General features: G+C 36.2%; 1 protein-coding gene across 2 annotated transcripts in view; it reads left to right on the forward strand.

Annotated features, from left to right (window-relative positions):
• Nucleotides 1–27,342, forward strand: part of LUZP2 (leucine zipper protein 2) — a 362,761-nt gene that overhangs the window by 310,244 nt on the left and 25,175 nt on the right. For both annotated transcript variants that reach the window (XM_028515921.2, XM_036029153.1), the window contains exons 8-9: nucleotides 11,516–11,590; nucleotides 19,140–19,304. In XM_028515921.2, coding sequence (XP_028371722.1) covers nucleotides 11,516–11,590; nucleotides 19,140–19,304 — 240 coding nt within the window. The remainder of the gene's footprint in view (nucleotides 1–11,515; nucleotides 11,591–19,139; nucleotides 19,305–27,342) is intronic.

The following is a 27,342-nucleotide window of genomic DNA, read 5'->3' on the forward strand; positions in this document are numbered from 1 at the left end:
AGAGTAGATGATTGACAAAGAGGAACAGCAAACCTTATAACATCTTGCAATGTGTAATTTACCAAATTAGCCAGAAAAATATTTTACATGTTCAGTAAAAATGTGCCTTTAGAAGATATATATTCACTCATTAATTATCCAATTGCAAGTTCCTTAGAATTATGGGATGACCATTGACACAGGAACTGTAGAGGCTAAGTAAATAAAGCACAGTGAAAGCTCCCAAACAGGTGAAATCACCATCCGACCCCTACTTTGACAGCCACAGTTACAAGGCATGAGACCACGCTGTCTCTAAGGACAGAACAGTGACATAGGAGGAAGGCCAACAAAGACTGAGCTGTTCTTTTGTTGTTTTTAGAGAAGCAATATAGCTAACAAATTGGTTTAAAAGGACCAAGTTTTGCTGAAAACAAAAGGACAGCTCTAAATTCCTGGTAATTATACCAAAGACAAAACAAAAAAGTTGTGCATCAACTTTTCTTTTTGTATTTTTACCTCATTTATGCCTGAGAAAAACCCTTTGAAGTAGCTAAGCTTTCTAATACTATTTTATTAAAAAGGAAATCTCACCAGGGGATACTTCTAAGGTTCTTTGCAGCCCTAGATTTTCAAGATGACATCCTTCACAGGAAAATTTGATTCATCAACACGTAGAAGAGAAATTTTCTTATTTCTTTTTCTCTTCTTTGTCATCTGTTTTGTTTTTTTTGAAATATTTTTCACATGAAACTCCAGTTTGTATTTCAACATTTTTGTTCTTTTAAAAATGGAGGGAGGAAGCATGTTTCACATCCCTTTCAGTTTGCTGTTATCTGTGATGCAATAAAACCTCAAACAACATTAACAATTGGAGACAAAATGTTCATTATCTTCAAGAGACTCGGACCAATAGTCATAACTAGGCGAAGGCTTTGGAATCAGACGTGAGTTCCAACCGCCAAATTCTAGTAAGGCACATTTGGACTCTACAGATGTTGCCTCTTCAAGTTTTTCTTGCCTCCTTTGCTAAGTAGTGGTAACAAGTAATACTTACAGAGCTTTGTAAAGCTTTTAAAATAACCTGTGTAAATATTAGCACAGTTCTTGGCATATGATAAGTAATACATAAATTTTCATTGGTGCTATTATTACCATCTCACAGACGAGAAAACTGAAGCTTTGAGAAAATAACGATGGTGTTGACAATATTAAAATTAGCAAAAGAAAAAAAAACAAAAGTGTCTTAAGTTATATTTCAAGACTCTTTCTAATACCCCTAATTACAAACACTTAATGCTAAAGACTGAGTAAAGGAATTTCACATGCCTATTCATTCATGTAGATTTGTACTTAGGAGCCAATTGTATTTTATTCCTACTGTTGGCTTTAATCATTACCCTAATTAGCTTAAGTAAAATATATTTAAACATTAGAAAAGCAAAACTTGTGCTATTACATATCAGAAGGTTTTTAATTAGCTTTGCCCCTCTAGTAGTACAATCTGGGGACTAGTTTTCTGTAGCATGTGAAGAAGTCTTACATCCTTCATACCATACTACACATAATAAAAGCAAGTCAAAATTGAAAATCCCCACCAGAACATTATACCATCCTCTATTGTAGTATATACCTCATTTAAAGAGAAAAATGTTTAGCTTATGCATCACATCCTCCACTAAGGTATAGGTTCTTGAAGGGCAGAGTCTGTATCTTATGCTTCTTTCTAACCCTTATCATTTGGATGTTGATTGACACATGGCAGATAACTGATAACTATTTGTGGAATCAACCTGAATTAATTTAAATAGAAATTATCAATGTGTTAATTCACCAGATGTACAGGTAACTGAGTTTGCTGAAAATTCTAGATCTGGCAGATAAGATGACTAATGTTAAATGAATGTGGTAGTAACCTTGTAAAAATATATGAGAACATCTTCCTTTAATCATAAAATAAATTATTATATATTTTAAAAAATATTTTATTATTTATTTTTTATAGAGGGGAGGGGAAGGAGAAAGAAAGGGAGAGAAAAATCAGTGTGTGGTTTCCCCTCATGTGCCCCCAACTAGGGACCTGGTCTGCAACCCAGACATGTGCCCTAATTGGGAATTGAACCCGTGACCCTTTGGTTTACAGGCCAGCACTACACCAGCCAGGGCTAAATTATTATATTTATCATTTGTTGAGCACCAACTATGTGCCACAATCACATTTAAAAGTACTTTTAATCCTCACAAAGTCATTCAAAGTCATATTATAATATAAAGCTAATGCATTCAATCAATAATTTTTGAGAGACTAATATCTCCAGTTACTTTTCCAAGTATTTGTATAATTTATCAGTGAATAAAGTTTTCTACTTTGGTAGAGTTTACATTCAAGTAGGTGTGATTGGCAATATTTAATAAGCAGAAAGACATATCTATATTAGAAAGTTAGGTGCTATGAGAAAAAGACAAAAATTAGAGAGGAATAGAAGATTGGGTATTCCAGGTAGGAAGTGAGAAAGTTTGCAGTATTAATAGTCTGGAATGGATTCTTTAAACAGAGGCCCCGAGGACCAAGAATTAAAAGTGGGGAATTTGAGAGACATAAATGGGCTTTGGAATCATCCAGGCATGAGTTTGAATGTATTTAATTCTACTTCTATCTATATAGTTTTCTGGACCTCCACAAAGTTCTGTTTGTATATCTAGTTTATTACAGAAAAATGGGCTTACTGTGCCCAGCTGTTTGACTATTCCATATATGTGTAAGTGGTTTAGAACTTGATTTGCATATACCAAGCAATATTTAACATATGATTAAAAATAGGATGTACTAAAAAGCAGTAGCTCATGTTATGTACAACTACAAGACAAATGAGATACTGACGTGGGTTGCAAAGCCCTTTCTCCCATCTCTGGGTGAACCTCACATTTCCAGGGCTCAAATTTTCCCTAGAGTTTTGTTTCCTCTTGCTATTGCCAAATTTTATGTCCTCTTGTTTTAAATTACAATGAAAAGAACAAAATAAGTGTCTTGGAAATAGACCATGGGGGTATATTTTAAATCTCCACTAACATGCATTAAAATAAATTTACTAGAAAAAATGTACATTTAGAGTAGTAGGAAATTTGACAAGATGGTATGTAAATATTTCCATACCTGCTGTTTTCAACAAAATTCACTTAGTGGAATAAAATTTTTGCAAAGATATTCGGGAAAAGCATCCAGAGCAGCTGCTGTACTTTGGCAGTGACAAAAAATACAACAATTGGCTTCATCCAGCATTCAAATGGCAGGGAGATTTGCACAAATAGAAGGGATCATGACTTTCAAGATGATTCGCATAGGGAAAAAAAAGTACCTATTCAAAATATTTACCACTGACTTAATCCTGACATCTACAGAATTTTGTGCTGGCTTGTGTTCATTGTCCCTCAGCACCCTTGTCAGTAAAGTTAATAAACCATCAATTCTTGTGCCTGATGGAAGGAAGTGCAGTCACTGCCTGTCATGTCAATTAACTGCCAGGGAAGAGATTTACATAACAGACTGACAAGGCTCCTGGAGGAGCATTCTTTGGACAGTTAAAATGAGGACTCAAAATCCTCGATTTTCAACTAGCTAGAGAGTTCTTGTAAACAAGAGGCTCTTCAGACACAAATGAGGGAAAAAATAAGTGCTCCAGAGAAAGATAAGAATGCTGTTTTCTTAGTATACAGTATACAGCATCAGCATCAAACATACTCATTTATTCATGCAATATTTATTATTCATCTACCAGATACCTGGCACTGTTCAAACAATGACCTATTCAATGGTTAGCAAAGTGGAAACAATACATACTGTGAGTGAGCCTATTATCTATGAGAAAACAAGAAATTAAAACTCAAATAGGTAAATGAATAGATGACAGCTGTAATCAGTGGGGATTGAGTTTAGTCAGTATGCATTAACATGGGCATGCAAATTGTTCAAATAGTAAAGCACTTCTATATTGACTGGCAAATAACCATTTCCTTCTTCACCCTAACCATTTCCTTCTTCACCCTCGTGCTTTTGCTCTACCCTTCTTCTCTCCCTGTCGCTTAGCCATCATTCAGCAATAAAGAGTTAACATTTTATCATTGCAAAAGGTCTCTGTTATCACAGCCTGATAACCTTGCACATCTCCACACAGGCCACGTAGACAAGGCCAACCTGTGGTTAAACTCAGGTCTCAGTGCAATGCCCTGTCATCCTCCAGGGAGCACAGATGGGGAAGCGGTCTTGTTAGAAGTGTTAATGAGACTGTTTCTCATCTATCTTCCTATTGCACAGGAGGTTCCATAGAGCAGATTCTTGTCTGTTTTCCTGAATGATGTGGAACTTTCCATATCACAACTCTCCCCCTTCTTCGGGTCCAGCTCTAGGCTATAAAACCATTTTTGCCCTAGTTAGAGATGGGTTCACAATGGCAGAGAGACATGCCACTTGCATTGTCTGTCATATGACATCCCTGGCTTGATGTCATCTAGTGACTGATACCAGAGACATGGACTGGCAACACCAGGCTGATCTTCCTTATGCTTTCAGCATGCAGAACAAACTGTCCAAATTGATTGGGGCTCATGTCTATTTCCTGGCTGAATTTTTGAGAGTATGGCAAACCTTCTCAGGAGCTGCCACAATGCTGCTGCTTAGGGAGTGCTTGACTGCCTGTCACCTGTCAAGCAAGGAACTCCCAGGACCCTGTTTCAGCATTCAGGGAAGAGACAGGTTTTATTGGTTGATGTGTATACCATACCAATTACTTTCTGTTTTGATTACCATACCTTGTAAAAATAATAGAAAGGAAAATATAGTATTTCATAAGAGATTGTAACAAGAATGCTGAAGTTCTATTTGCAGTTCAGAACGGATGTCTATTAGAATTAGCATTTCAACTGGAATCTGAAAGGGATATAGTAATGGAGAGAGAACAGGGTAGCATGGGATTTTTCATGATTCTAGGCATAAAGAACAGGAACAGCTGAAGACTCAGAGGTGTATAAGAAAATGCCTTCTTCCGTGCACTATGTGGAAGGCAAGCAAGACATCATGTAATGCACTTGGGTCAAAATATCTCATCTTCTTTTCTGAAAGCTTGCCTGGGTTTTGATTTAGACTTTCTTAAAGAATACAAAGTAGACTTTGTACTAGCAAATGGTCACATAGTAAATAATTTAATCTTTGCAAAACAAATGGTCTCTCTGGCAACTACTCAAACACCATGGTTGCACAAAAGCAACCAGACAATACATACAGGAATACATACATACATTAAAAAGGTAACTGCATTCCAAAAATATTATTTAAAAAACTCATAGTTAGCCACATTTGTCCTTTTGGATGTAGTTTGCCAATTCCTTTAGTGCATGGCTATTAACCTAAGGGTGCCTGTGGTGTTAATAAGGTTTAGGAATGCCTATAAAATACCAACATCATTCTGCAATTCTTCACCTCTAGAATTTTTGTCCTGCTCTCAGCCATAAAACAGTTACTTTGTGATTGCCCTTGTGGAATATATTGTCCTGTTTATATACAGCCCAATTCTCCCTAGGACTTGCAAGAACATTCTCCTAAACTCATTGAAAACTTGCCCCGATCACCACACTCTTCTCTGCTGCCCTTCTCTGTATACCAGTACTTTAGCCATTTAATCTGACCCAAACTCTCGTCTCTGCCTCCACAGCTCAGAGCAACTCCAGTGAGTCCTTGGACACAGTCTGGGCACCTCAGTCAGGAAACTGTCCTATGGTAGAAAGCTAATGTAGTCATGGGTGTCGCCACAGGACTTTTCCATATTTCAGGTTTCACAGCCTGGGGTAATTAGCTCAGGGCTCTTCGGGGCAGGAGGACTTGTCTGATATCAGGTACTGTGGCATGTCTATGAGCAGAAGTTTTGAATTTTTTATTTTTAAATAACAAAATGTATAAACATCTCACAAAGATTTAATTGATAAAAATGAATTTGATTTACTCATATTAACTAAAATTCCAAGGTTCATTTGATTTCAGGTACGGTTTTATTGAGAAGTTTTCAAAGTCACCAGGTTTTGTTATACATTTATTTGCTATTTTTTTAATGCACAGCTTTCTTCTATAGGACAGTTTTAATCTCATACTGTTCTTTTCCTTCTAGATAATGCCTATTAGAGCTTAAACTGAAACATTCTCATACTATACTAGCAAGGGAACAAAAACCATATGATTTTTAGTCATTCAGATGAAGAAAGGAGCAGCTTTCATTAGGAGTTACTAATAAATATCTCCTTATTTCTGGCCTGCAGGTAATAAGAACATAAACCCAATCCCAATCGTTTGACCAGAGAGTTGAGATACAGGAATTGCTTTAACTGTACTTGAACAACAACTTTAAAAAAGTAAAATAAAAATAAAGAAATGGCCTGTTTCTGGAAGAGGTTGTTGATATCTCTCTTAAAATGGATGGTAGACAAAGGGGATGAGGCAGTTTCCTCCAAAGTCTAGGGGTTTTTGGGATAAAGGGAATCAACATCGAGCACATAATAAGAAAGTATCAACAACAGATTTTCTTTTAATGGCTATAAGTGCTACATGCATATGCACATGATGGCAATATGACACAATTTAGATTTGAGGAAAATGACATATGCCTGCTCTTATTTCCCAATGGGAAGGCTTATTGATATTAATATATTAAAATTTACTTTTAATGGCCATTAAAACCGGGTGTTATGCTAAGCCATTCCTGTGCAATCTGGGAGCTAAATTTGGTTGTTCTACATACATTAGTCATTTAATTCCAAGTCTCCCAGGATAACTCCCAAGTTAATAAGGTTGAAATGAGCAGGTGCTGCTCTGAAGAACACAGTGGCCAGAGATAATCTTGGTGCTGCAGCTTTCTACTTTTATGGGCCTGAGTAGAGGCAGGTGGGAATGTTTGACTTCCCGCCTCTTTCCCTTTATGGTAAATTGGACTGTAGAAATGATGGTGGTGGTGTGGTGGTCTGTGCTGTATCTCTAGAGTTTTATTCAAGCTTCTAGGTTAATGCTGCTGAGCAGGGCATATGTTCTTCATCTATACTAATAGAGATACTGAATTTGCATAAAATATTTAATCCTATCATTATCCTTTTACCAACTGCCAAGTACGCCCTACTGAGTACTTGAGAACATCTTTTATGAGTTTATTATCCTTACTGAATGAATAAACTTAAAAAATAAATTACTCCAATCTTCTAGGTAGTCTCCAAATATTTTAACCATACAGCTGTAAGTGAATTTTGAACATATGTCATCCAATGTATATATATTTATTAACTATAAATTATATATAATCATGTCTTTAGTGGTTCAGAGAACCAGCTGTGGATCTAAACTGCCTAGCCTCTCATATTTCAGGTCTGTTATTTCCCAGCAGTCACCTTGAGTAACATATTCAATGAATCTATGTCTCATTTTTAAAAGGATGAAAACAATACTAGGTACTAGATATAGTTGCATATATTCAAGTTTAGGTTGTTATCACTATCATATTTATTTTACTGCCATATTCAGTATATTCTCCATTAAGCAAAATGGAAGAAAAGCAATGATGAATTTAGAAAATGTAAATGTAAGTTCTAATATGTCATAATAGAACAATCATGGTTTATTTTTAAATAAAGATGAAGGATAAAACATATTTTATAATACCATCTATTTATCTATTTTCTTCCCACACTACACTGGAATGTCTCATACTCACTATCTATATTTTTGCAGCATTTGCTGGGACACAGCTGCATATTTTTATGGGTTCCAAAACAGAGTAAGAACCATATTATTTATTATAAAGTAGTAAGGCTATGGTAGAAAACCTCTAACAATTTCTGACCACACTTTGCTGATGCTCCCCAAAAGCTTACTGGAATGACAGCTATTAATTCCAGGATCCTAAAAATCTCAGCCATTGTAGTTTTCTACTGACCTGTCCCCAGTAAATGAGTCACAGTAGTCTTCTGAGTTTGTTTATCATATAGAACTCTGCACTGGCCAAAACACTAGGAGGAGGGCCTCTGTTCTGAATTTCCTATTTAGAGTCTGTATACACAGTTTCCTAACCTGATCGTAGGTGGGACAATATCCAGTCTAGTCTTTCCAGGCAGAAGGCCATGCCAGAGAAGAGTCTGGCTAGAGGTTATTATGCTGATACCCTATGGTGCTTCTTTTTTCCTACGCTTTATCAAAAGATGAAATCATTGAGATTTTATAAGAATTCAATAGATTGTGTTGGTCCTTATACTTTCTCAGTTAAGCCTAGTATATATAGTGAGGAATTTTTCAATGTAATTTAGTCATTATAAGTAAGACAATGATGACACAAATAAAGTTCTAGTCTCTTATATTGTGGTGTCTAAGCTATTTATTACTTACAGCACTTGTATGTCAGTCAATCTTCTAGGGCAGTTAAAAAAGAGTAGAATTATTGTACATGCCCTGTGGGGAAGGTAAATCGTGTGACCAGCTCATACTGCATTCTGTGTCTTGGTGGGAAAACCTGTGCATGCAAAGACACACCATAGTGTGTCTTAGGAGCTATACTTGATTTAAGATGAATCATGACTTTGGACTCTATTTTCTTGGCTCCTAAAAATGGTACTCTGAGTTGAATTATAAAATCTGTTTGTTATAATTTTGTATTAGAACCTATGCTTGGAACAAGCCTGCACCATCTGTGTCTCTGGTATGTTTACTATCTTTGATGATGAGAATGTGGGAGCCAATAACATTTCCTTTTGCACCTGGCTGCCAGAAGTCTTGGAACAAATTTACAGCTCAACTGAGAAAAATGGACAGAACTATGTGGCCAATTTCTGTTATCACTGCCTTCACCTACCTTCGAGTCCCATTCCCAAGACATACATTTTCCACAGGCCTCATGTGTTTCATTTATGTTAAATATTTTAGTACTTTTGGTGGTAAAGTTACTTCAAATCCCTTTTAGCGGAGGTAAGGAATAAATATTCCTATATTCTGTAAGCGTTAGGGAATATTATAAAGAAGATAGCTGGGTATTATTACTTAGAAGGGTGAGGGTAGGATTAAAATAAATTGTGTCAATAAGTGTCAAGAAATATTACATCTCAAAGTAATATTTGAACAATGAATTAGAACCTTGACGATTTAGCCACTTCCCAAAATTCTGTAAAATGACCCCTTGAAATTTGAGATAAAATTTAACTAACTTTAGGTTTTATTTGCTTAATGGATATGCAGTGTTGTTTCTTAAGGGAAAGAAAAAGGGACAGTTTAGAGCCCTGATGTCATCCTTTGTAATTTTAGATGAACTCAAGAAACTGCCAGGAACAGCTCCAGAAACAATAGACTGAGTGCTAGACCTAACCCAGACCAGTGTTTCATGGACTATAAAAACTTGGAGCTCTGTAGCTCCATATTTTTTCTGAAAAGTAAATTAAGAATTATGATATGGACTATAGCTGCTAAACAACCGATAAAGCCCAAACAATAAAATGCGTATGTATGAAAATTAATTTTGTTGGTGTTTCTTTGATTAAGAAGAAGATACTCTGACTTCTCAAGCCACACGGAGGAACCTCTTTCTAGTTCTCTGACTTTCACTTTACATGATTTCTGTTCAGTGTGCATTTTCAACCTGTTAGATCTACCTGATCTCAGAAAACTTAATCACTGAGTAGATATTTATTCAATGATTGAACGTAAATGAAAGCTACTCTAGATGCATGAAGAGCTCCTCTTAAGTAACCCCATCCTTTACTTCACCAGAGTTAAATTGGGAAAACAAACAAATGACAAATAAAATTCACTCTCTGGTAAAGTCCTCATCATCTGTCATAAGTCTTTTAATGATTTAACACCAGCAGAACTCTGGTTATTTTATATGATTTTGTAACTGCATATGAATTTATCCTGTAGCTGATCCTTTCCAAACTAGGACCAGGTTATAATAATTTGGGTCACAATATATAACTCCTATGATTGTTCTTATTGTTTTTTAAAAATAGTTATTGTATTTTTCCACTACCATGTAGTCTCCTTATACCCCCCTCCTCCTGCAGTTACCACGCACTGTTCCATGTCTATGAGTCCTTCTTCCTTTTTGCTTAATCCCTCCACCTCCTAACCCACCAAGAGCTGTTAGCCTGCTCTGTAATTGATACCGGCCTACAGTATCCATCTCGGCTGCGGATGTTCATCTACACATGCTAAAAACACACAGAGACAACCAGGTCCTGTGAGGGAATAGGAACAGCAGGGCCACTCCTCACGTGGGGAGAGCGCCCCGTTCCCCCTCCAGAGAGGCTTTTTATTGGTTTTGTTTGCATAGGGATTCAGGTAAAAGCTCATTAAACATTGCTGGGAAGTAAGGTTCAAACAATAGATAGTAAGGAAGTCTGAGGGCCTATTTTGAGCCAGGATCGAAGAGCTGTAAAACTTTAAAGACCAAACTTACTTCTTCCTTGGACTTTTATCATTCAACTGAGAGCATTCTAAACAAAGCAGGTTTCACAGGATCTTACATATTCTTTCTTAGGCCTGAGCGCCCCGGGACCCCACCCTTTTTAGCACAGGGCTGCACCACCCTGTCATTGTTTCAGGCTTAGGTGGAGCAAGAGAACTGAGGCAACCAAGAGATAAGGAGATTTCCTCCCAGACGTGAGAACTCAGGCTATATCACAGCCAAGGAGTGAGGGTCCATCACCCCCTTTTGCTGTAGCCCCCAAAGTCCTTTCTTGGGGGCCTCCCACGTGATCGTGCCTGTCTTAGATCGTTCCCCCCTTGGGGGGGATCTTACCCGTCATTGGCTAACCGACCAAACATTGGGGGTCAGTTATGAATGAAGCAGCAGAAGCAGCGCTCCTGCCAGGGAGATAAGCTTTTGTCTCCTTGCTGGCTTACAGTCCAAGGTCACTCCCTCAGCCTTAGCCTTGGAGGGGGTTACAGCTTCTGATACCTGGCAGGGAAGTTCTCAACACTGCTCTCTCTGAGTCTGTCTTTATTATGCTTGTTAGTTCAGTTTGTTCATTAGATTGCACATAGGAGTGAAATAATATGGTATTTGTCTTTTTTCAACTGGCTTATTTCACTCAGTATAATGTTTTCCAGGTCTATACATACTGTCACAAAGGGTAAATTTTCTTCTTGGTTATGGCTGAGTAGTATTCCATTGTGTATATGTCCCATAGTTGTTCAATTCATTCATCTACTAGTGGGCACGTAGGCTTGTTCCATATCTTGGAGATTGTAAATAGTGCTGCAATGAACATAGGGGTGCTTATGTTCTTTTGAATCAATGTGTTGGGTTTCTTTGGATATATTCCCAGAAATAAGATTGCTGGATCAAAAGGCAGATCCATATTTAATTTTTTGAGATACCTCCATTCTGCTTTCCACAGTGACTGCACCAGTCTGCATCCTTACCAACAGTGTGAAATGGTTCCCTTTCCTCCACATCCTTGCCAGCACTTGTTGTTTGTTGATTTATTGATGATCAATTCATCAGATTATTTCATTTTACAGGCACAACAGCTTACTGATTTGGAACAAAAATTAGCTGTGGCAAGAAACACACTGGAGAAAGCAGCTCTTGACCGGGTGAGTTCATGTCCATGAATCATCACAACTTTGGTTTTAGCAGATGAAGGTCGGTCTGTTCATTGCTCCCCTTGATTTCAATGTCAAATGCTGTTAATGTAAGAAGGTTGTAGAATTTACGAGTCTCGGGTATTCACTTTGGAACTCAATTTTTCCCTTGTTTTTGCTGCTAGAGTAAATTGACTCAAGTTTCAGGCTCTGAGTTCATGGCTTTATTTTTCACCTTACTGGTATATTGGCTCCATAACACCATAAACAAACATGCTTTAAAGCACCAAGAATGATGACATGTACTAACTCTGGATGAATGAGTTATAAAGCAAATGGAAGTAGTCATTGATACTTTTCATTCTGGAAATCTTAAATCAGAGTTCTGGAGGTAGAGGCGTAAAAGAAGTTAGCTTTCTTAACCATAAAATCAGTTCTTGTAAAGATAATGTAAAGGTGGCTGAGAGTCCATCTTTGTAACAGCTTTATTGAAATATCTGTGTACTATAAAAGTCACACTTTTAAAGTTCACAAAGTTGTGCTACCATCTCCATTATTTACAAATGATTTCCCTCAGCCCTTTTTTAACCTCAGATTGGTAAAAATCAAAAAGCCTGATGAGATCAAAGTCTGATACACTGGTGATAGGAGTGTATTTATTTAAATCAGCTGTTAAATGTGTGTATCTTAGAACTTGCACTTATCCATATATATTTGGGAGTATGTATAGAAATGTTCAATACAGGAATATTTATATTAATAATAAATGAAAATCATGTAAATGCTTACTGATGGAATTAATATATACAAATCATATATTTTCTATATACCACTATTTTAAAATAGTTGTCAAAATTTAATATTAATGAACAAATATAAAGTTATTTGTATCAATGTTGATACATTTATAACATATATTATTTAGTGAAAGATATCAGAGGTGTGCGTGGTATTTAACAATTGCTCAAATACACAAAACACATTTTGTTTTCACTATATGTCAAATAAAGTAGCAAGATACACCCTAAATTCATAGACACGATTGCCTTGGGGAAAGATGGAGTGAAATAATACTAAAGATACTTTCAAATACTTGTATTGAGTCCCAAATGGTTTATCTTCTAATAGTTGTATAGCCATAGATAATCTTTAATTCATACACACGCACGTATATCATATGCATTATATATATTATGTAATATATGCATTGTTTTTATACATTAGATATATATAATGCATATATAGGTGTGTAATACAAATAAGTATGTGCATATATTTTCATATGCAATCTATTTTATAAAATACTAATTATATATAACAAATTTGATTATATTATATAATCAAAATTTTGCTTTTAAACATTCACTTCAGACTGGCATTTATCTGACATTCGTTATATTTTATGTTGTTTTTTATATACCCCTATATTTTCCAAAATAAGTTATTTTTTAAAGAGTGGAAAGTGTTTTGTCTGCTCTCAAGAGCTTTCCATTTTTCTGATTACAGCATAGCAACAATTTTATTTAGAAAAATAAGCAAGTAAGGTGATTGCATTCATAGATTTATATTGCAATAGTGTACTGTATATGCTTAGCAATTTTTGTAAAGAGAGGAGATTGCCACCTAACTACCAACTTGAACTTGAGTGTTTTGGTACAGAACAGAGGAGATGCAACACGGCTGATTCATTTTAAAGCTCTAGTGGTATTACCTTCTTACTTCCAGGGGACTTGGGTCTCACAGTGGCAATTTTTTTTCACTGACCTATGACCAACACCTTTCCATAGCTGACATAGATAACTTTTCAAACTGGATATCTGGAAAGTGTTGTAGTACTGGAATTAGTGAAGACATTTGTTAAATTCAAATAGTTTCTCTTCTTAGGGTTTTGTTCTTTGGGACAAATGTGGCTTTTGAATGAATATATATTTTAACAACTTCACTCCTTTGGGATTTTCATATTTTAAATTAGCTTATGCAGGTAATTAATATGACATTTAGTAGTTTTGGGGAAGTCTAATTTCTATTCTATAGACTAGGTCAAATATAATTTATTTTACCAAGGTCCCAGATTTATAGTTTTTTAATTCATGAAAAAATAAGTGTATATACCAGTTTATGCTAATCTCTGACCATATCCAACTCATGCTACATAAAATTACTTTTTAAAAGGGAAATGAGCCTTCACTGGTGAAATCAGAAAATCAGGGGAACATCTAATCCTAAAAGTTGAACTAGACAACCTTTTTTTTTCACAACAATTCTTTCTCTGGCATGATCCCCACAATGCGCCTGAGGTCTGAAACGCATGCCGACTTCCCATGGCCCTGCGGCAGGCAGCTCGGCCTCCTCTGAGTTTTCAACATCTCTGACTGCTGGAATGATTATTCTTACATTAAATCTTTTCCCTGATTTGACTTCAGGTAATCCATTTAGCCAGTCCATGCCAAACAGGTTTAAGTGCTTTTTGTGGGACCTCCATAGTATTAGGTGCTATGGGAAACAGAAAACACCATACCTGGTCTTGAGTTCCACACCTCTCACTACTTTGTTGGGTATCAGTAAGTAGGAAATAATTGCATGTAGAACTGTGAGGTAGTGACAGCACCAAAATTAGATATGTATATTTTAAGTACACATGGGTTATATGGACTGGTGTGGTCACATAATACTGCATAAAAAAATTATAATTTGGCCCGAGTTATAGAGTTAGGGCTTAATGTAGAATTTGTTCCTTCTTCCCCTTACTCATTCTACACTGCCCTCCTCCCCATTTCCGCCCGCCCCCGCCACCAGCACTCTGTGTCTGCCCCACCCCACGCCACAGTCTGCATTCAGGACGAGAGGCTGCATGCTACAGGGTTTAAGTTCAGGTCTCCAGTGACAGCCTGTGCTCATATCATAATTTTTCCATTGAATGACCATGTTTTATTCTCTCAAACTCTTTATGCCTCACTGTGATATCAAATAATAATGAAACTTACTTTATGAGGGTGATGAGAAAATTATATGCCTCAAAAAAGCAACATACAGAGAAGAATTTATGGCACCTGGAAAACACTCAGTAAGCATAGTAATTGCTATGAGTGAAGAGACCACAGATACTGCCTCTCTGTGATAACAATTTCTCTTTTAACCTTCAGCCTCTTGTCACTCCTTTTGCTGCAGTGAACTGGAAAAGCATTTCCTACTACTGGAGGTTAATTTCAACAAATTTTATGTAAGATATGTGTGAGGCTCATAAATTGCAGTTATAAAGTCAGATAGAAATGCTAGTTCACTTCAAAATGAATAAAAACTTCAGTTTCAAGAAATTGCTCTTCACCTCTCTCCATCATCTTGGTCTCTTTATGTGAGCATTTTTTTTTTACTCTCTTAAGGTATTCAGCTCCTAAGAATGTTTTATCTGGACTTCAAATAACCTTCAATACCTCATAAAGATCATGAAAACAAATTTCACACTCCAACTTAGTTCTCATAACATATTTAATGAAAGAAGTCTCAGCTTACTACCTCCATATAAACAATAATAACCTCAAAGTCTAAGAATCAGCCTTGGTTTTTCAATCACTTATTTATTTGGCAATAGCTTAAGAATCATAGCCTCAGACACTGGAATGCAAAAACAGCTTTATGGTTTGGAAATTTATCTCTCAAACTTTCATATTAACAGAAAAGTTTCCATTACATGCAGTCATCACAAAATTTCTCCCAGGAAAGCATGCATAATTCCATCCATATCCCAGATGACTCCTGTTAGGCGACCCACAGACTCTAGGGACTAGAGAGTAAGAGAATAAGCACCCATTTTGCCACAGTGTGTCAGCACATAACAGGAGCATGATAAGTAGTTATTGATTAGACAGATAGATGGATATCTAACTTTATAGATTAATAAGCACTCTGCTTATCCTTCCAGGATTCATAGAGTTGATTTCATGAAAGAGAGTTAAAGGGAAAGCATTTGGATTCACAGGCCCTCACGATCTTTCTCCAAAGCCAGCAGCTGATATGGCACCCAGATCTCTCTCTGAGGACTTTACACTTCATGTAAATCAATTAAGATAGGCGTGAATAATATTACATGAATTTTTACTTGTTCGGAGATGAAATAGTTGTCTTTGCAAGCATATTTAACTGTTTCTAGCAAAAAATTCATTTGTCTTTCTGGGAAAGGTACTCACACATAGATACACAAAAAATTGCCTTTTAAATTTTTCATCATCTTAAGGTCACTTATGTATACACAATAATTTCTTATAAGCTTTACATATTATACAGCACAAGCACTCATATTTTAATGTCTGAAATTATACTTATATTGATACTATATATGGTCAAGTGTAAATTATTTCATTATCTTCTCATGTAAAATTGTACTTGCTTATATCCTCTGGAAGGTTCACTTTATTTATTCATGTAACAAACATTTGTTAAGTTAGAAACTGGTGACACTGCAATAATGGTATGGGTCCTCAAAATTTACATTAGAATAGAAGTAGAAAAACAATAAACATATAAACAATAAGATCATTTGCAATGGTAACCAGATCTACATAGGACATAATTTAAGAACTGTGAGGGATTTTAAATAAGGAGTGTTCCTTGAAAGGCTGATCAGGGACTGTGTTTCTAAGAAGATAATGTGTAAGCAGAGACATGAATTTTTAATTGGAAGTTTCCTACACAGTTATTTGGAAAAAGGGTTCTGCAAGCAGAGGAAAACAGCAAGTATAAATGCTGTAAGATGCAAATGATCTTTGAATGTTTGATGTGCTATAAATGAAGGACATTGTGACAAGTAGGTCCTTATTAAGGAACTGCAATTTACTCGCGCATGGAAAAAAGAATTGGTGTGGGGAGAAGGCAGAGCGAAAACAAGACTGAACTTAGGAAGGAATAGATTATAAGATCCACAGCAAAGTATACATCACGTGATTCACATCATATTTTTAGTTGACATTTTGTTTCAGTGAACTTCAAAGTGAAGAGTAGCTTGCACTTTCAAAATAGGCCACAGCTAGCAGTGTGAGTAAAAATGTAATAATGCTGTGTAAAATCCTTGTCTGGGTCCTGCTTATGGAACTGGGTCAGCAGGGTCAGGCCAAACCCGAGGCTTGTCGGTGGCAACAGGCTCTGTTAACCAGACTAAATGGAAAGCTGCTTTTTTAATATATTTTTTACAGAAAGGTGACTAGATTAGGGCAGGGTTACTCAAAGCAATCTGCTGTCTCTAGGGAGAAAAATAAAATTCTATGATGTAATGAAGGACTGGAACCTGGAACTTGAATCTAAGATCTAAGATAAAGGCCAAAGTTGTCAGCTTATGTCTCAAAAATGGAATAAAATATGAAGCTAAGAGGTCAAGAGTAGGTTGAAACATAGAAAGAGAGCTTACCACTGTGGCTATGAATGCTGAAGAGTTGGAGGTTCCATCCACGTGATGTGGCCTCTCTGACCTGAGATGACCCAGGCAGTGGCAGGAGTGGACACAGATGAGAGGGTTTCATCAACGTTCAGACAGTTAAAAGTATGGCATGTATACACATCCCCATTTATCACTGCTTTATTGGAAAATCTGTCATGCTTAAATGATGTTTATTGAAAATTGATGTTTAAAAACAATTAAGTGGATGCTTGTTATTAATTTTCAGCATCCAATGCCAGCCACTACTCTGGAATTTGTCTATTATGGAAACATATAACTTTGTTACAGATCCAATGCTGAGATGTAGAGAATGTTACGAGGAACCTAGATATGAACACAGTGAATACAATAACCATCATCACTTCCTGCATGATCTAAGCAACGAAATTCTACATTTTAAATACGTGTTAGCTTTGAGTCCCCTGCAAGGCATGTCTGACCTTGTCACATTAACTCTGTTCCCATTGCCTCATTATAATCTACAACGCAGTGCACGTATTTAAATTGTTCAGTGTCGCCTGGCATATCTCACTTCTGACACAGCTCTCAACGCCGTGATCGATCTCTTGTTCAGCTGAGCCCCTTCCTGTCCACTCAACAATGCCTCTCCATCCTAGTCCTTGTCAGACTCTCATTTTGTCTCAGACAACTTCATAGGGCAAGATTAATGAGAAGAAAATGCATGTTTGTTCTAGGTCTTACTGCTGCTTTTTAAAAATCTCTTGCCATGACCAAAGGGAGAGATTTCTTAAACTGTTAGTCTAGCAATTAACACTCACATATAACTGAGAGACAAATATTATGATGTGCCACATATGAGTAGAAAGCAAAGAGACAGACACTGGGAAGAATTTAAATCATAGTCGTTACTCTCAAGAGATTGATCATCAGGACTTTATGGGAGTCAAGAATAGGACAAGACCTCTATGAAGGTGTGTTTCTGGCATAGTGTACGAGAGGCAACAGTTTTGTTGGGTGTATATGACTTTGACAGGCAGCGAAAACAGACTATGCTGCTTCATTGATCTACAAATGCACCAAAATGGTAAACTCCACATGTGTGTCAGCTTGTCACAGAATCGTGGCCTCAGTAACTAGTCTCTCTCTTCATCTCTTTTGGCCAAAAGGCCTTATCTCATGTCCTGAACTCACTGTTTATGTGACATTGTCTTATCAGGGCCTGTGACCATGCCCCAAATTACCCTTAAGCTCTGATGAGATTTCCTAAAGGTTGGATGTCTCTCTTCATTTTGGCACCTGGGGGTCTCTCTTTTATTTGTGCTCAGCTTTACATATTTACTAATATTCAACTGATCAGCATGTAAAAATATTTTTAGGAGTGGGACCTGAGGATTAGGTGGGAGGTAGAGATGGCTGTCCACGAAAGTTCAGTCTGCCTAGTAATGTACATCAAAAATAAATCAGTCTGAAAACTTTGAACTTTCTTTTCTTCATAGTGAAATCATAATAATAGTACCAGTTTCACAGATGTTTGAGGGCATAAAACTATTTCATGTGAGAGTGCTTGAAATATTGTAATATCCTATGCTAATATGTGAAGGTATTAATATTATCATTTATAGTCAAAGTAAATTAACTCCTACTTCTTAACAAGGCCCAGAGGAAATAAGAGTTTTATCAGAAACAAATGTATTTTTCCCAATATGTGGGGAAATTGAGTTGCTAATGGAGGCTAATCTGGGGACTACAGGGGCCTTCATTGCCAGGGGAGGGATCCTTAATAAAGGAGGCTGATACTATGAGAAAGATGGCAGCTTTCTAAGAAGGACATTCGCCACTTTAGAATGATGCCAGAGTACATTTTTTTTCAGCAAATATATTCTGCAAACTATCATTATTGAAATCATGCCAATTCAAGGGAAAAAAGTAAGACATGTCTCTGAATTTCAGTGTTCAAACTATATCATAAGACATATTAACTACTAAAATCTAACTGAGTGTACCTTAAACAGGTTATCAAAATGGGCCTTATAAACTTGGCAGTTATGTTGGAACACTAATATGTACTTGTGTGGAGCATGAGTGTAGATTAGGATAAAAAGGAGAATACAATCAGATCATTGATAACCAGAACTACATGAATAAATTGTGATCTCTCTCTTTTTTCCTTAGGAGTCACAACTGAAAGCAATGAAACAGACTGTACAACTCTGCCTGTCAACAGTTTTCCGTGACCAATCACCACCTTTGAGTCTAATCAGGTCAAATCCCACTCAGATGTCAATTCCACCTGGTACAGTTGATATGAAGATGCTAGATACAAGGACAAAAAGCAAGGTATGCTTTATTCATGCTTTGAAAAGTAAAATCAAATAATGTACTGTCTTTATAGCTAATTTTATGTGATTATGGTTGTGGATTCAAATAAAATATAACAGTGATTAAAAGATCAGGAAGTAAATGGAAGGTAGTAACCCAATTTGTAAAGTCTCCAAAATCACAGGGAGAACATTCTTTAGCAGGTAGAGGCCAACTTATTCTTAAGCAGGATGATCTAATTATAAAATAATAATAATAAGTATCATTACTATAACAACTATTTTTTCAAAAATAACATTCTAAAATTATTCTAAAATAATTATTATTATTTTACATTTAATTAAGAGAAAATACCTTATATTATATTCTAATATAAAATGGAAGTTTATTATGGGAAATATTTTCTCCTAGGGTATAACTATCAACTTTACAAAAGTAGATACGTTTTTTAAAGATTTTATTTATTTATTTTTAGAGAGGGAAGGGAAGGAAAAAGAGAGCGAGAGAGAAACATCAATGTGCAGTTGCTGGGGGCCATGGCCTGCAACCCAGGCATGTGCCCTGACTGGGAATCGAACCCTCGATGCCTGGTTCAAAGCCAGCTCACAATCCACTGAGCTATGCCAACCAGGGCAAAAGTAGATACATTTTTTTTAAAGAAATTAAGTCCACAGTTCTCAACACTGACTGAATGTTAGACTCACTTGGGATACTTGTTAAAAAAATCATGACCTTAGGATTCATCCTAGACTTATTAAATCAAATTCTTTGCAGTTGGACTCCAGTCATTAGTATTTTTTAAAAGCTTCCCAGATTTTTGAGACCAAGTGACAATCAAATCTTCTTTCAAATCCCCACCCTCCTACCTCAGACAGGGCACAGGGCATTTCTGCTTTAGTTTCAACGGTCTTAACCTGCAATTTGCAGGCTGTGCATTTAAATATATCCTGACAATCTGAAATAGTTATTGCAGAAAAGAGTTTTGTTTCAAACAGTATATATTTGAAAATGCCGTCTCTCTTATCACTTGCCTTAGGATCTCTCCCTGTTAAAAGGAGTGTTATAGACACCAGATCCACTTACAATGCAAATCTCTCAGGCTGGGCCCAGGAACACTGAGAACTGGTTTTGCAGTTACCTAATGGTGCGTGCATCTGGGGCCTGTTTCCTCCTGCTGATTTCTGTGATTCCCTAGCTTTGGATTAAAGGGGAAACGGACAGATTGTAGATTAGGGAAATACTCTTTTCAGGATGGAAACTCAAAAACAAGTGAAACAAAATACATATTCTAACGTACAGTTTTTATCCGTAACTCTATTTATGGGCTGCATAATTTAGTCTGTATAATCTCAAATTTCTCTATCAAAATCATTTACCAATATATATTTCTATCTCATCCTATTATTTTCTTTGGCTGTATTATGCACTGAAGTATGTCAAAATATTTAGAATTTTTTTTATTTTTTTTCTGCCCTTTCTTTGAAAACTATAGGTCTGAAGTGCTTATTTATATAACCAAATCCAGGGGAAAGTGGCATAATCGTGTATTTCTTAAACCCTGGGTAAATTTACTGAATCTGGTCACTGGTTAAGTACACAGTCACCTGCATGATCTCACTCACCTACCAGGAAAACATTACTGCCTCCACTTAGTTTAAGGTGGGAACAAAGGCTCAGCCTTACGTCTGATGACTCTGGGCAAAGCCACTTTGTAATTTTATAGGCACATCACACTTGTCTCCAACCCAAATATGTATATTTAAGCTCCTTATTGCAACTAGGGTCTGGATATAACTCAATGTGTGGAGGAAATCCCTGATTGTTACTTTAACTGATTTACCATCAATAAATGTATATCCTGTCATTGAAATTGATAATAAATATTTATTATTTCTCTTGGACTATCACAGAAAAAGATAGAAAGCATTTAGATGAGGCTGCTTTGGTAATTTCTCATTTTTCAAAAACTAATAACAGAAAATCCAATCGTTTAAGATAAAGTTCAATAAATCTAAGCTGATGCACTGTCGAGCATTCCATTTTACAGATTAGCTTTTAAAGCTTCTCTGGGGTTTATGTTGGTCCATGTTCTTTATCTTTTCAATAGTGGTGGAAATTATACATTTTATATATACTTTGGGCTTATCTCTATGTAGGCATGTCTGAGATAATTTCAAAATCCTGAATAATAGAAAGTAACATGAGGTGTGTGTAAACTCTTTAGTCATGGAATGTTTTTTCTACATACAGTAAAAGTAACTTTTACAGTAGGATATTTAACTGGCATGTCTTCAGAGTTGGCTAATCACGAATGCAGTAATCTGCTGTGCCCATCTGAGATCTGTGAGGGAATCACGTCACTTAACCTCTTTATGCCTCAGTTCCCTCAGTGCTTATCTGAGAGTGTTGTTGTAACATCAACATTAAAAATTTATTCTTGTCTACAGTGAAACCGAGCTGAAGGCACCTGACCTCGTCTGATCTTGGAAAAAAGAATTCTTATTTTCCATGACATATGGCTGGTCTTATCTGTTTTTGCTTGGTTTTTCAATCTTCAAATTTCTTCAAAAAAAGAAGGGTATTTGTTTATTCCTGAAATCTGTGACATGTATCTAAGCAAGCAAATTTCAACCCATTCTAGAAAAGGCAAAACAGCCTACCCCAAGATGTCCATTTATTTTTTTTTCTTTCAGAAGGTTGCATGATGCAGTCAAGATTTTATTGCATCAGGCTCAAGTGTGCATATGTATGTGTATACAAGCATCTATATGTACACACATGTGCATACACACCAATATTTTATATGAAATCCACTGTGGATTTTAAAAGACACAGACTTCATCAGATGGGGAGTTCATTAGTATGACAACATGTTGGTGAAAACTTAAAAAAATAATTTATATGTCAATAACCCTGACTTTAAAAAAAAATTCTGAAACAGACTGGTTACATGCCCATTTAGCACCATAGGTTAAGTTACTGCTGAGAACTCCCCATCTGGCCTATCAGCCTCCTTTCCATCACTGTGTTGTCTGTAGTTATGCCCGAGTCTCTCTGATTCAAGTAAGTGTTTTCTTACCCTCCCAGTTAGAATCGCTTTTCCTATTTTCAGTGCTCTAAGCACAGTATTTATTCCTCATGGCTCCTGGCCATAACTTGAATACAGTGATGGCTCTGTATTCCCTCCTTAAGGGAAATGACTGTACTTAGCTCATCGATTTTCTCTACATTAGTGTTCAGAGCAATACATCTAGAGGATTCATTTGAAATGGCACTTGTATTTCTGTTTTAGTCAGCGTGGGCTACTCTAACAAATACCATAGACAAGAATACTTAACAGACACTCATTGCTCATAGTTCTGGAGGTTGCAAGCCCGACCAAGATCTAGGTGCTGACAGATTCCGTGTTTGATGAGGGAGCGCTTTCTGAAGAGTAGACAGCCAAATGCCCTGTAGCTATGTATTTACATGGTCTTCTTATGCGTACGTGCATGGAGATCTCTCTGGCTCTTCTATAAGGACACTTCTTCTTCATAAGGACACTAATCCTACTATGAAAGCCCCATTATCAGGACTTAATCTAAACCTAGTTACTTCCAGAAGTTTCCGTCTCCTAATACCATCACATTGGGTAACCTCATAGGGCTTCAGCATGAGCATTTTGGAGGACACATTCAATTCTCAGCTACGTCCCTTACCTTCTTGGACATTTTCCTTATTTAGAAGTTAAAAAAATCTTATTGTTGAGTGTTCATTAAGTACTTAGTATTCAAATAGATTGTTTTTCCATCCATATTCCAGATCTGTGCTCATCACCAGGGATGTAAATTTAAAATGATACAACCCTGACTTTTTGGGAATTGCCACCTAATTCTCAGTACAGAGAAAACAAGAAAAAAAATGTAAGGGGCGTGTTGTAAATGAGGACTTTTAAAAAATTGTATTTGGAATTCCATATTCCAGATAGCTTTGTTTAAATATAAAGACTAAGGAGATAGTTGGAGCCAAATGCACACCAGATGAAATCTTTCTTATGTCTTGGTTATGAGATTATATATTAATTATATACAAAACACTGTTCCCGCAGAGAGGTAATGAGCAAAGGCCTGAGCCAGGAGATCTGATTTGCTTTTTTGCATAAAATGACTAATGAGGATAGAAACAAGCAAACTAGTGACAATCGATTTCCATGACCCATGACAGAGGTGAAAGTGGCCTGATTTGTGATGCAGAAAAGGAAAAGGGGGTCCAGATGCAATTGGGGCATTGAAGTGCAATGACCTAGTGATTAAAGGGGAGGAATAAAGGGAGGAAATAAAGAAAACTCTCAGGGCTTATATTCATTCACTATGATGGGAAAGGCAAGAGGGACTTTTAAGGGATCCTCCAAAATGGTTTGTTTTTCAGCCTACCGATTGTTAGCCACTTTTCATAGAATTATGTTTATTTCCAATAGGTATGGAGGAATCCTCACAATAAACTTAATGTCAGTGAGCATAATAGTAAATGCCATAAAGAAAGGAGAAAATCAAAAGACAGCAGAAATGAGAAACATATAAGCAATGAAGATTAAAAAAAGGTGAAATTGTGTTATGAAAACCCATCATTTCATCTCCACCCCTGGCAGTCACCCTTTTCTGTCTTTGTTTTTCTTTTCATGCCACTCATTGCCCTGGGCTTAGCTGCAGTTTACATTGATATGGGTCACAACTGCAGTAAGTATTTAATTGGACAAGAATGATTTGTTAATTTTTTCCCAGTTTGTTAGAAATGCCAAAGTCATTCAAGTTCAGCAGGCAACTGCGGTCCTATTTAGGAGGAAAAGGCATTCAGGTGAAACTTGCATTCTGCTTGGTGCCGGGAGGTTTATGAAGCAAGATGGATTTGTATTTCTTCTCTTCAAAAATCTATTACAAAGTAATTTCCAAGAATTCTCAGAACAGTGCACCTGGAATCATCCTAGACCAGAGAGTCTCATCCTGGGCTATTTTTTAACCATTGGGAGCTTCACTTACACCTGAATGTCAACACTCACGATTCTGACACAATATAGCAGAAACACAGGCTGGCTTTGGGGACTGATTATTCATATCTTCCAGATTATTCTAATTTGTAGCCAAGGCTAAAAACTCTTAAAATCCTTCCTCTAGAAATGGGAAAAGAGTCTAAAAAATAAGCCTGCTTTCTCCCCTGCTTTTCTGCTTCTAGAAGAGATTTCTCCACTGGCCCTAGGTGATCAATTATAGACAGATTTGTTTTTCTACCAGTTGTTTGTCATTAGCTAAGCTATAATATCTTTCCATGCTACAAAAATATGTCTTATATCTTTATATGCCCACAGTTATTGTGAGGATAAAAATGAAGGCATATATCTGAACATTTTTATAAAATATCAATATAATATTACATCTAAGGAATTTTATTTGAGTTTAATTTTTTATCACAGGAGGTCATAATGGCTTGTTTATTTCCCAGTAGATATGGCATATATACCTGGTGATAAAGTTAAAAAATATATATGAATATACATATATACACACATAAATGTAAACTTATAAATTATAAGATATATATTTAATCTGGTAAATGTAAAACTACAATAACAAGACACTTTGGTGTTTTATTTTTATTACTGGTTTGAAGATTTATACCTTGGAACAGTCTGAAACCAAATCCTTATAAGCTTATATTTATTTTTTATCTTTTATCTTTGATACCTATATAAAGAGAATATTACTTATAGAAATTGACTCGTTGGCTATCTCTATGAACTTCGTTGAAAGGCATCTATTAGCAACATGAGGATATAATTTATTTAAACTTCTAAAATTAATACCATAGGAACAAAACATTCTTGGTGGAAATATTATTGGCACAAGTCTAAAATTTCATACTGATATTCAAGAAAACATCACTATTAAACATCTTCTTTATTTCATAAAATAATACCCACCAGGTTTTTTTTATATAATCGAAATGTTATTGATTGCTTTGAGGATTAATACATAGATATTTTCAATTTGGAAACAATTCTTAATATATATACTGAAAATTTAAAAGATATTTAGTTGTGGTTCTTTTTTAAATAGTTTTTCTAGTGAATTCCCAGCCAAAAATTTATAGGCACATTTTTCTTAGAGAATATCAAGTATTTAAATGTTGATAAGCTGATAGATTGTTATATCATAATACCCACTAATTTACAATTTAATATCAGGCGCACCACATGCTCAAATTCCCAGTCTTTCACGGAACATTGACACAGTGTCTGGGCAGAGTGGACCACACTAGCACAGATGCCACAGACCGCAGGGGATTCTGAGAGGAGAGCCAGGTCGAGCAGTGCCTTCCTTTAAGAAATCATTCTACTAAACAAAAAGCTTGAGAGCCGAAGTTATTCAAAATTTAAGACATATTAAATGCATGACTGTGACCCCAAATTACCATTGTATGCTGTGTGTTTGAAGACGTAAAAACTACTTCCCCACCTATGGAACATTAAGCTGACACCCAAGACAAAAACTTCCATATTTACTAGCCCACTATTTTCCAATCGTAACAACGACAATCCACAAAGGAGTTAACCTCTTAAAAAAAAAGCATTTACCTAAATCTGGTATGAGGTGAGATTCTCTTCCTCTTTAAAAGTTTTTCTTGAGCTACTGAAAAACTTGTATTTACAAGATAGTTGCTAAAAATATCCCTCTGGGTTGTGGAGGGGAGGGCAGAGAAGGACCATGAACATGAGATGGTCCGTGGTGTTAATCAGACAGGGCTTCTTTCTGGCCTTGTTCTGCAGAGGCAGGGCTCACCTGGATGTTAGTTTCTCTATTTTCTGCAGGTGAATCTTCCTTAATGTTTTGGTTAACCAGCTGGCTTCTTTCTTCCAAAGGCATCCAATGAAATGACGTATTGCTTCAAATGAAATGTAGCAAAATAGAAGTGCATATTCTACTAACAGGTGATACCAACTAAATTAAAAATAAATTAAAAAGAAAGCTAGTAAATTCATATATATTCAAGCAAATCTGAATTTGTAAATAAAATGCACTAAGGATTACAGTCACCTAGAACCTTAAATGTCTCCACTGCTCCTTCTTCATGGCTAAATTTTCCATTGCACATTGGCCCACTCCAGACCCACTCCTGATAGATCTGAAGCATCCATAGGAGGACCCTCTCACCACTGGTGGTCCCTTGGTATCAAAGGATATGGATAACAGGGAGGTTCCCTGGATGCTTATGCAAAGAGACAAGAGGCAGAGTTTCCTAGCTTCTTCCAATGTATTTGACATTTGTAAAATCAGCACTTGCATTATTTTCATGGATTAGAAATTTAATTTTCCATTAATATTATATTTAGGGTCCTTCCATAAATGTCAATCTTCTTTGCTGGGCACTTAAGAAATCCTGATGGATTTTTTCCATGTGTCTTACTTAGGAAAAGATAATATCCTCCTATTCCCTGTAATCCTATGAGTCCCTGACCTAAATAATGATAGCGTTTCATCTAACTGATTTTAAACCCCTTCCTTTCTCCCCCCTCCCACATACAGCCAGTCTTTATAATGGGGAAGGTATTCTTATATCCCTGAAGTATCAGTGCTCCCTTCCACCTCAGCCACCCTGCTGATGCTGGTCAAGACCCAGCAATGGCCCAGTAAGGTCCCACATTGCATTACACTGCTGCTGAGATGGTCGGGAGCTTGGCCTTGGCCTCATTCAACCTTTACTTGACCCACATAAAAATAGACCTTCTCTGTGTTCTCTATATGCTTACTATTTTATTAGCACAAAATAGATACAGTGTTTTAATTTTCAACCTTAAAATATTGTGAAAATACATTTAATAATACTATGCCTGATTTCCTAGTTGTTTTTTCTTTTCAGTTTTAGCTCTTTGTTAATGCTTTGAGATTAAACGAATATTTTTAAACATGTATATATGCAGTGACTTCTTTGTCATATTTACATCCTCTTATATATAAGGTCATTTATAACAATGACCATTTATAACATTAACTACTATAACATTGTATTAGTTCTTTTTATTATG

This window comes from Phyllostomus discolor, chromosome 6 (assembly GCF_004126475.2).
Source record: "Phyllostomus discolor isolate MPI-MPIP mPhyDis1 chromosome 6, mPhyDis1.pri.v3, whole genome shotgun sequence".
Classification (NCBI taxonomy): Eukaryota; Metazoa; Chordata; class Mammalia; order Chiroptera; family Phyllostomidae; genus Phyllostomus; species Phyllostomus discolor.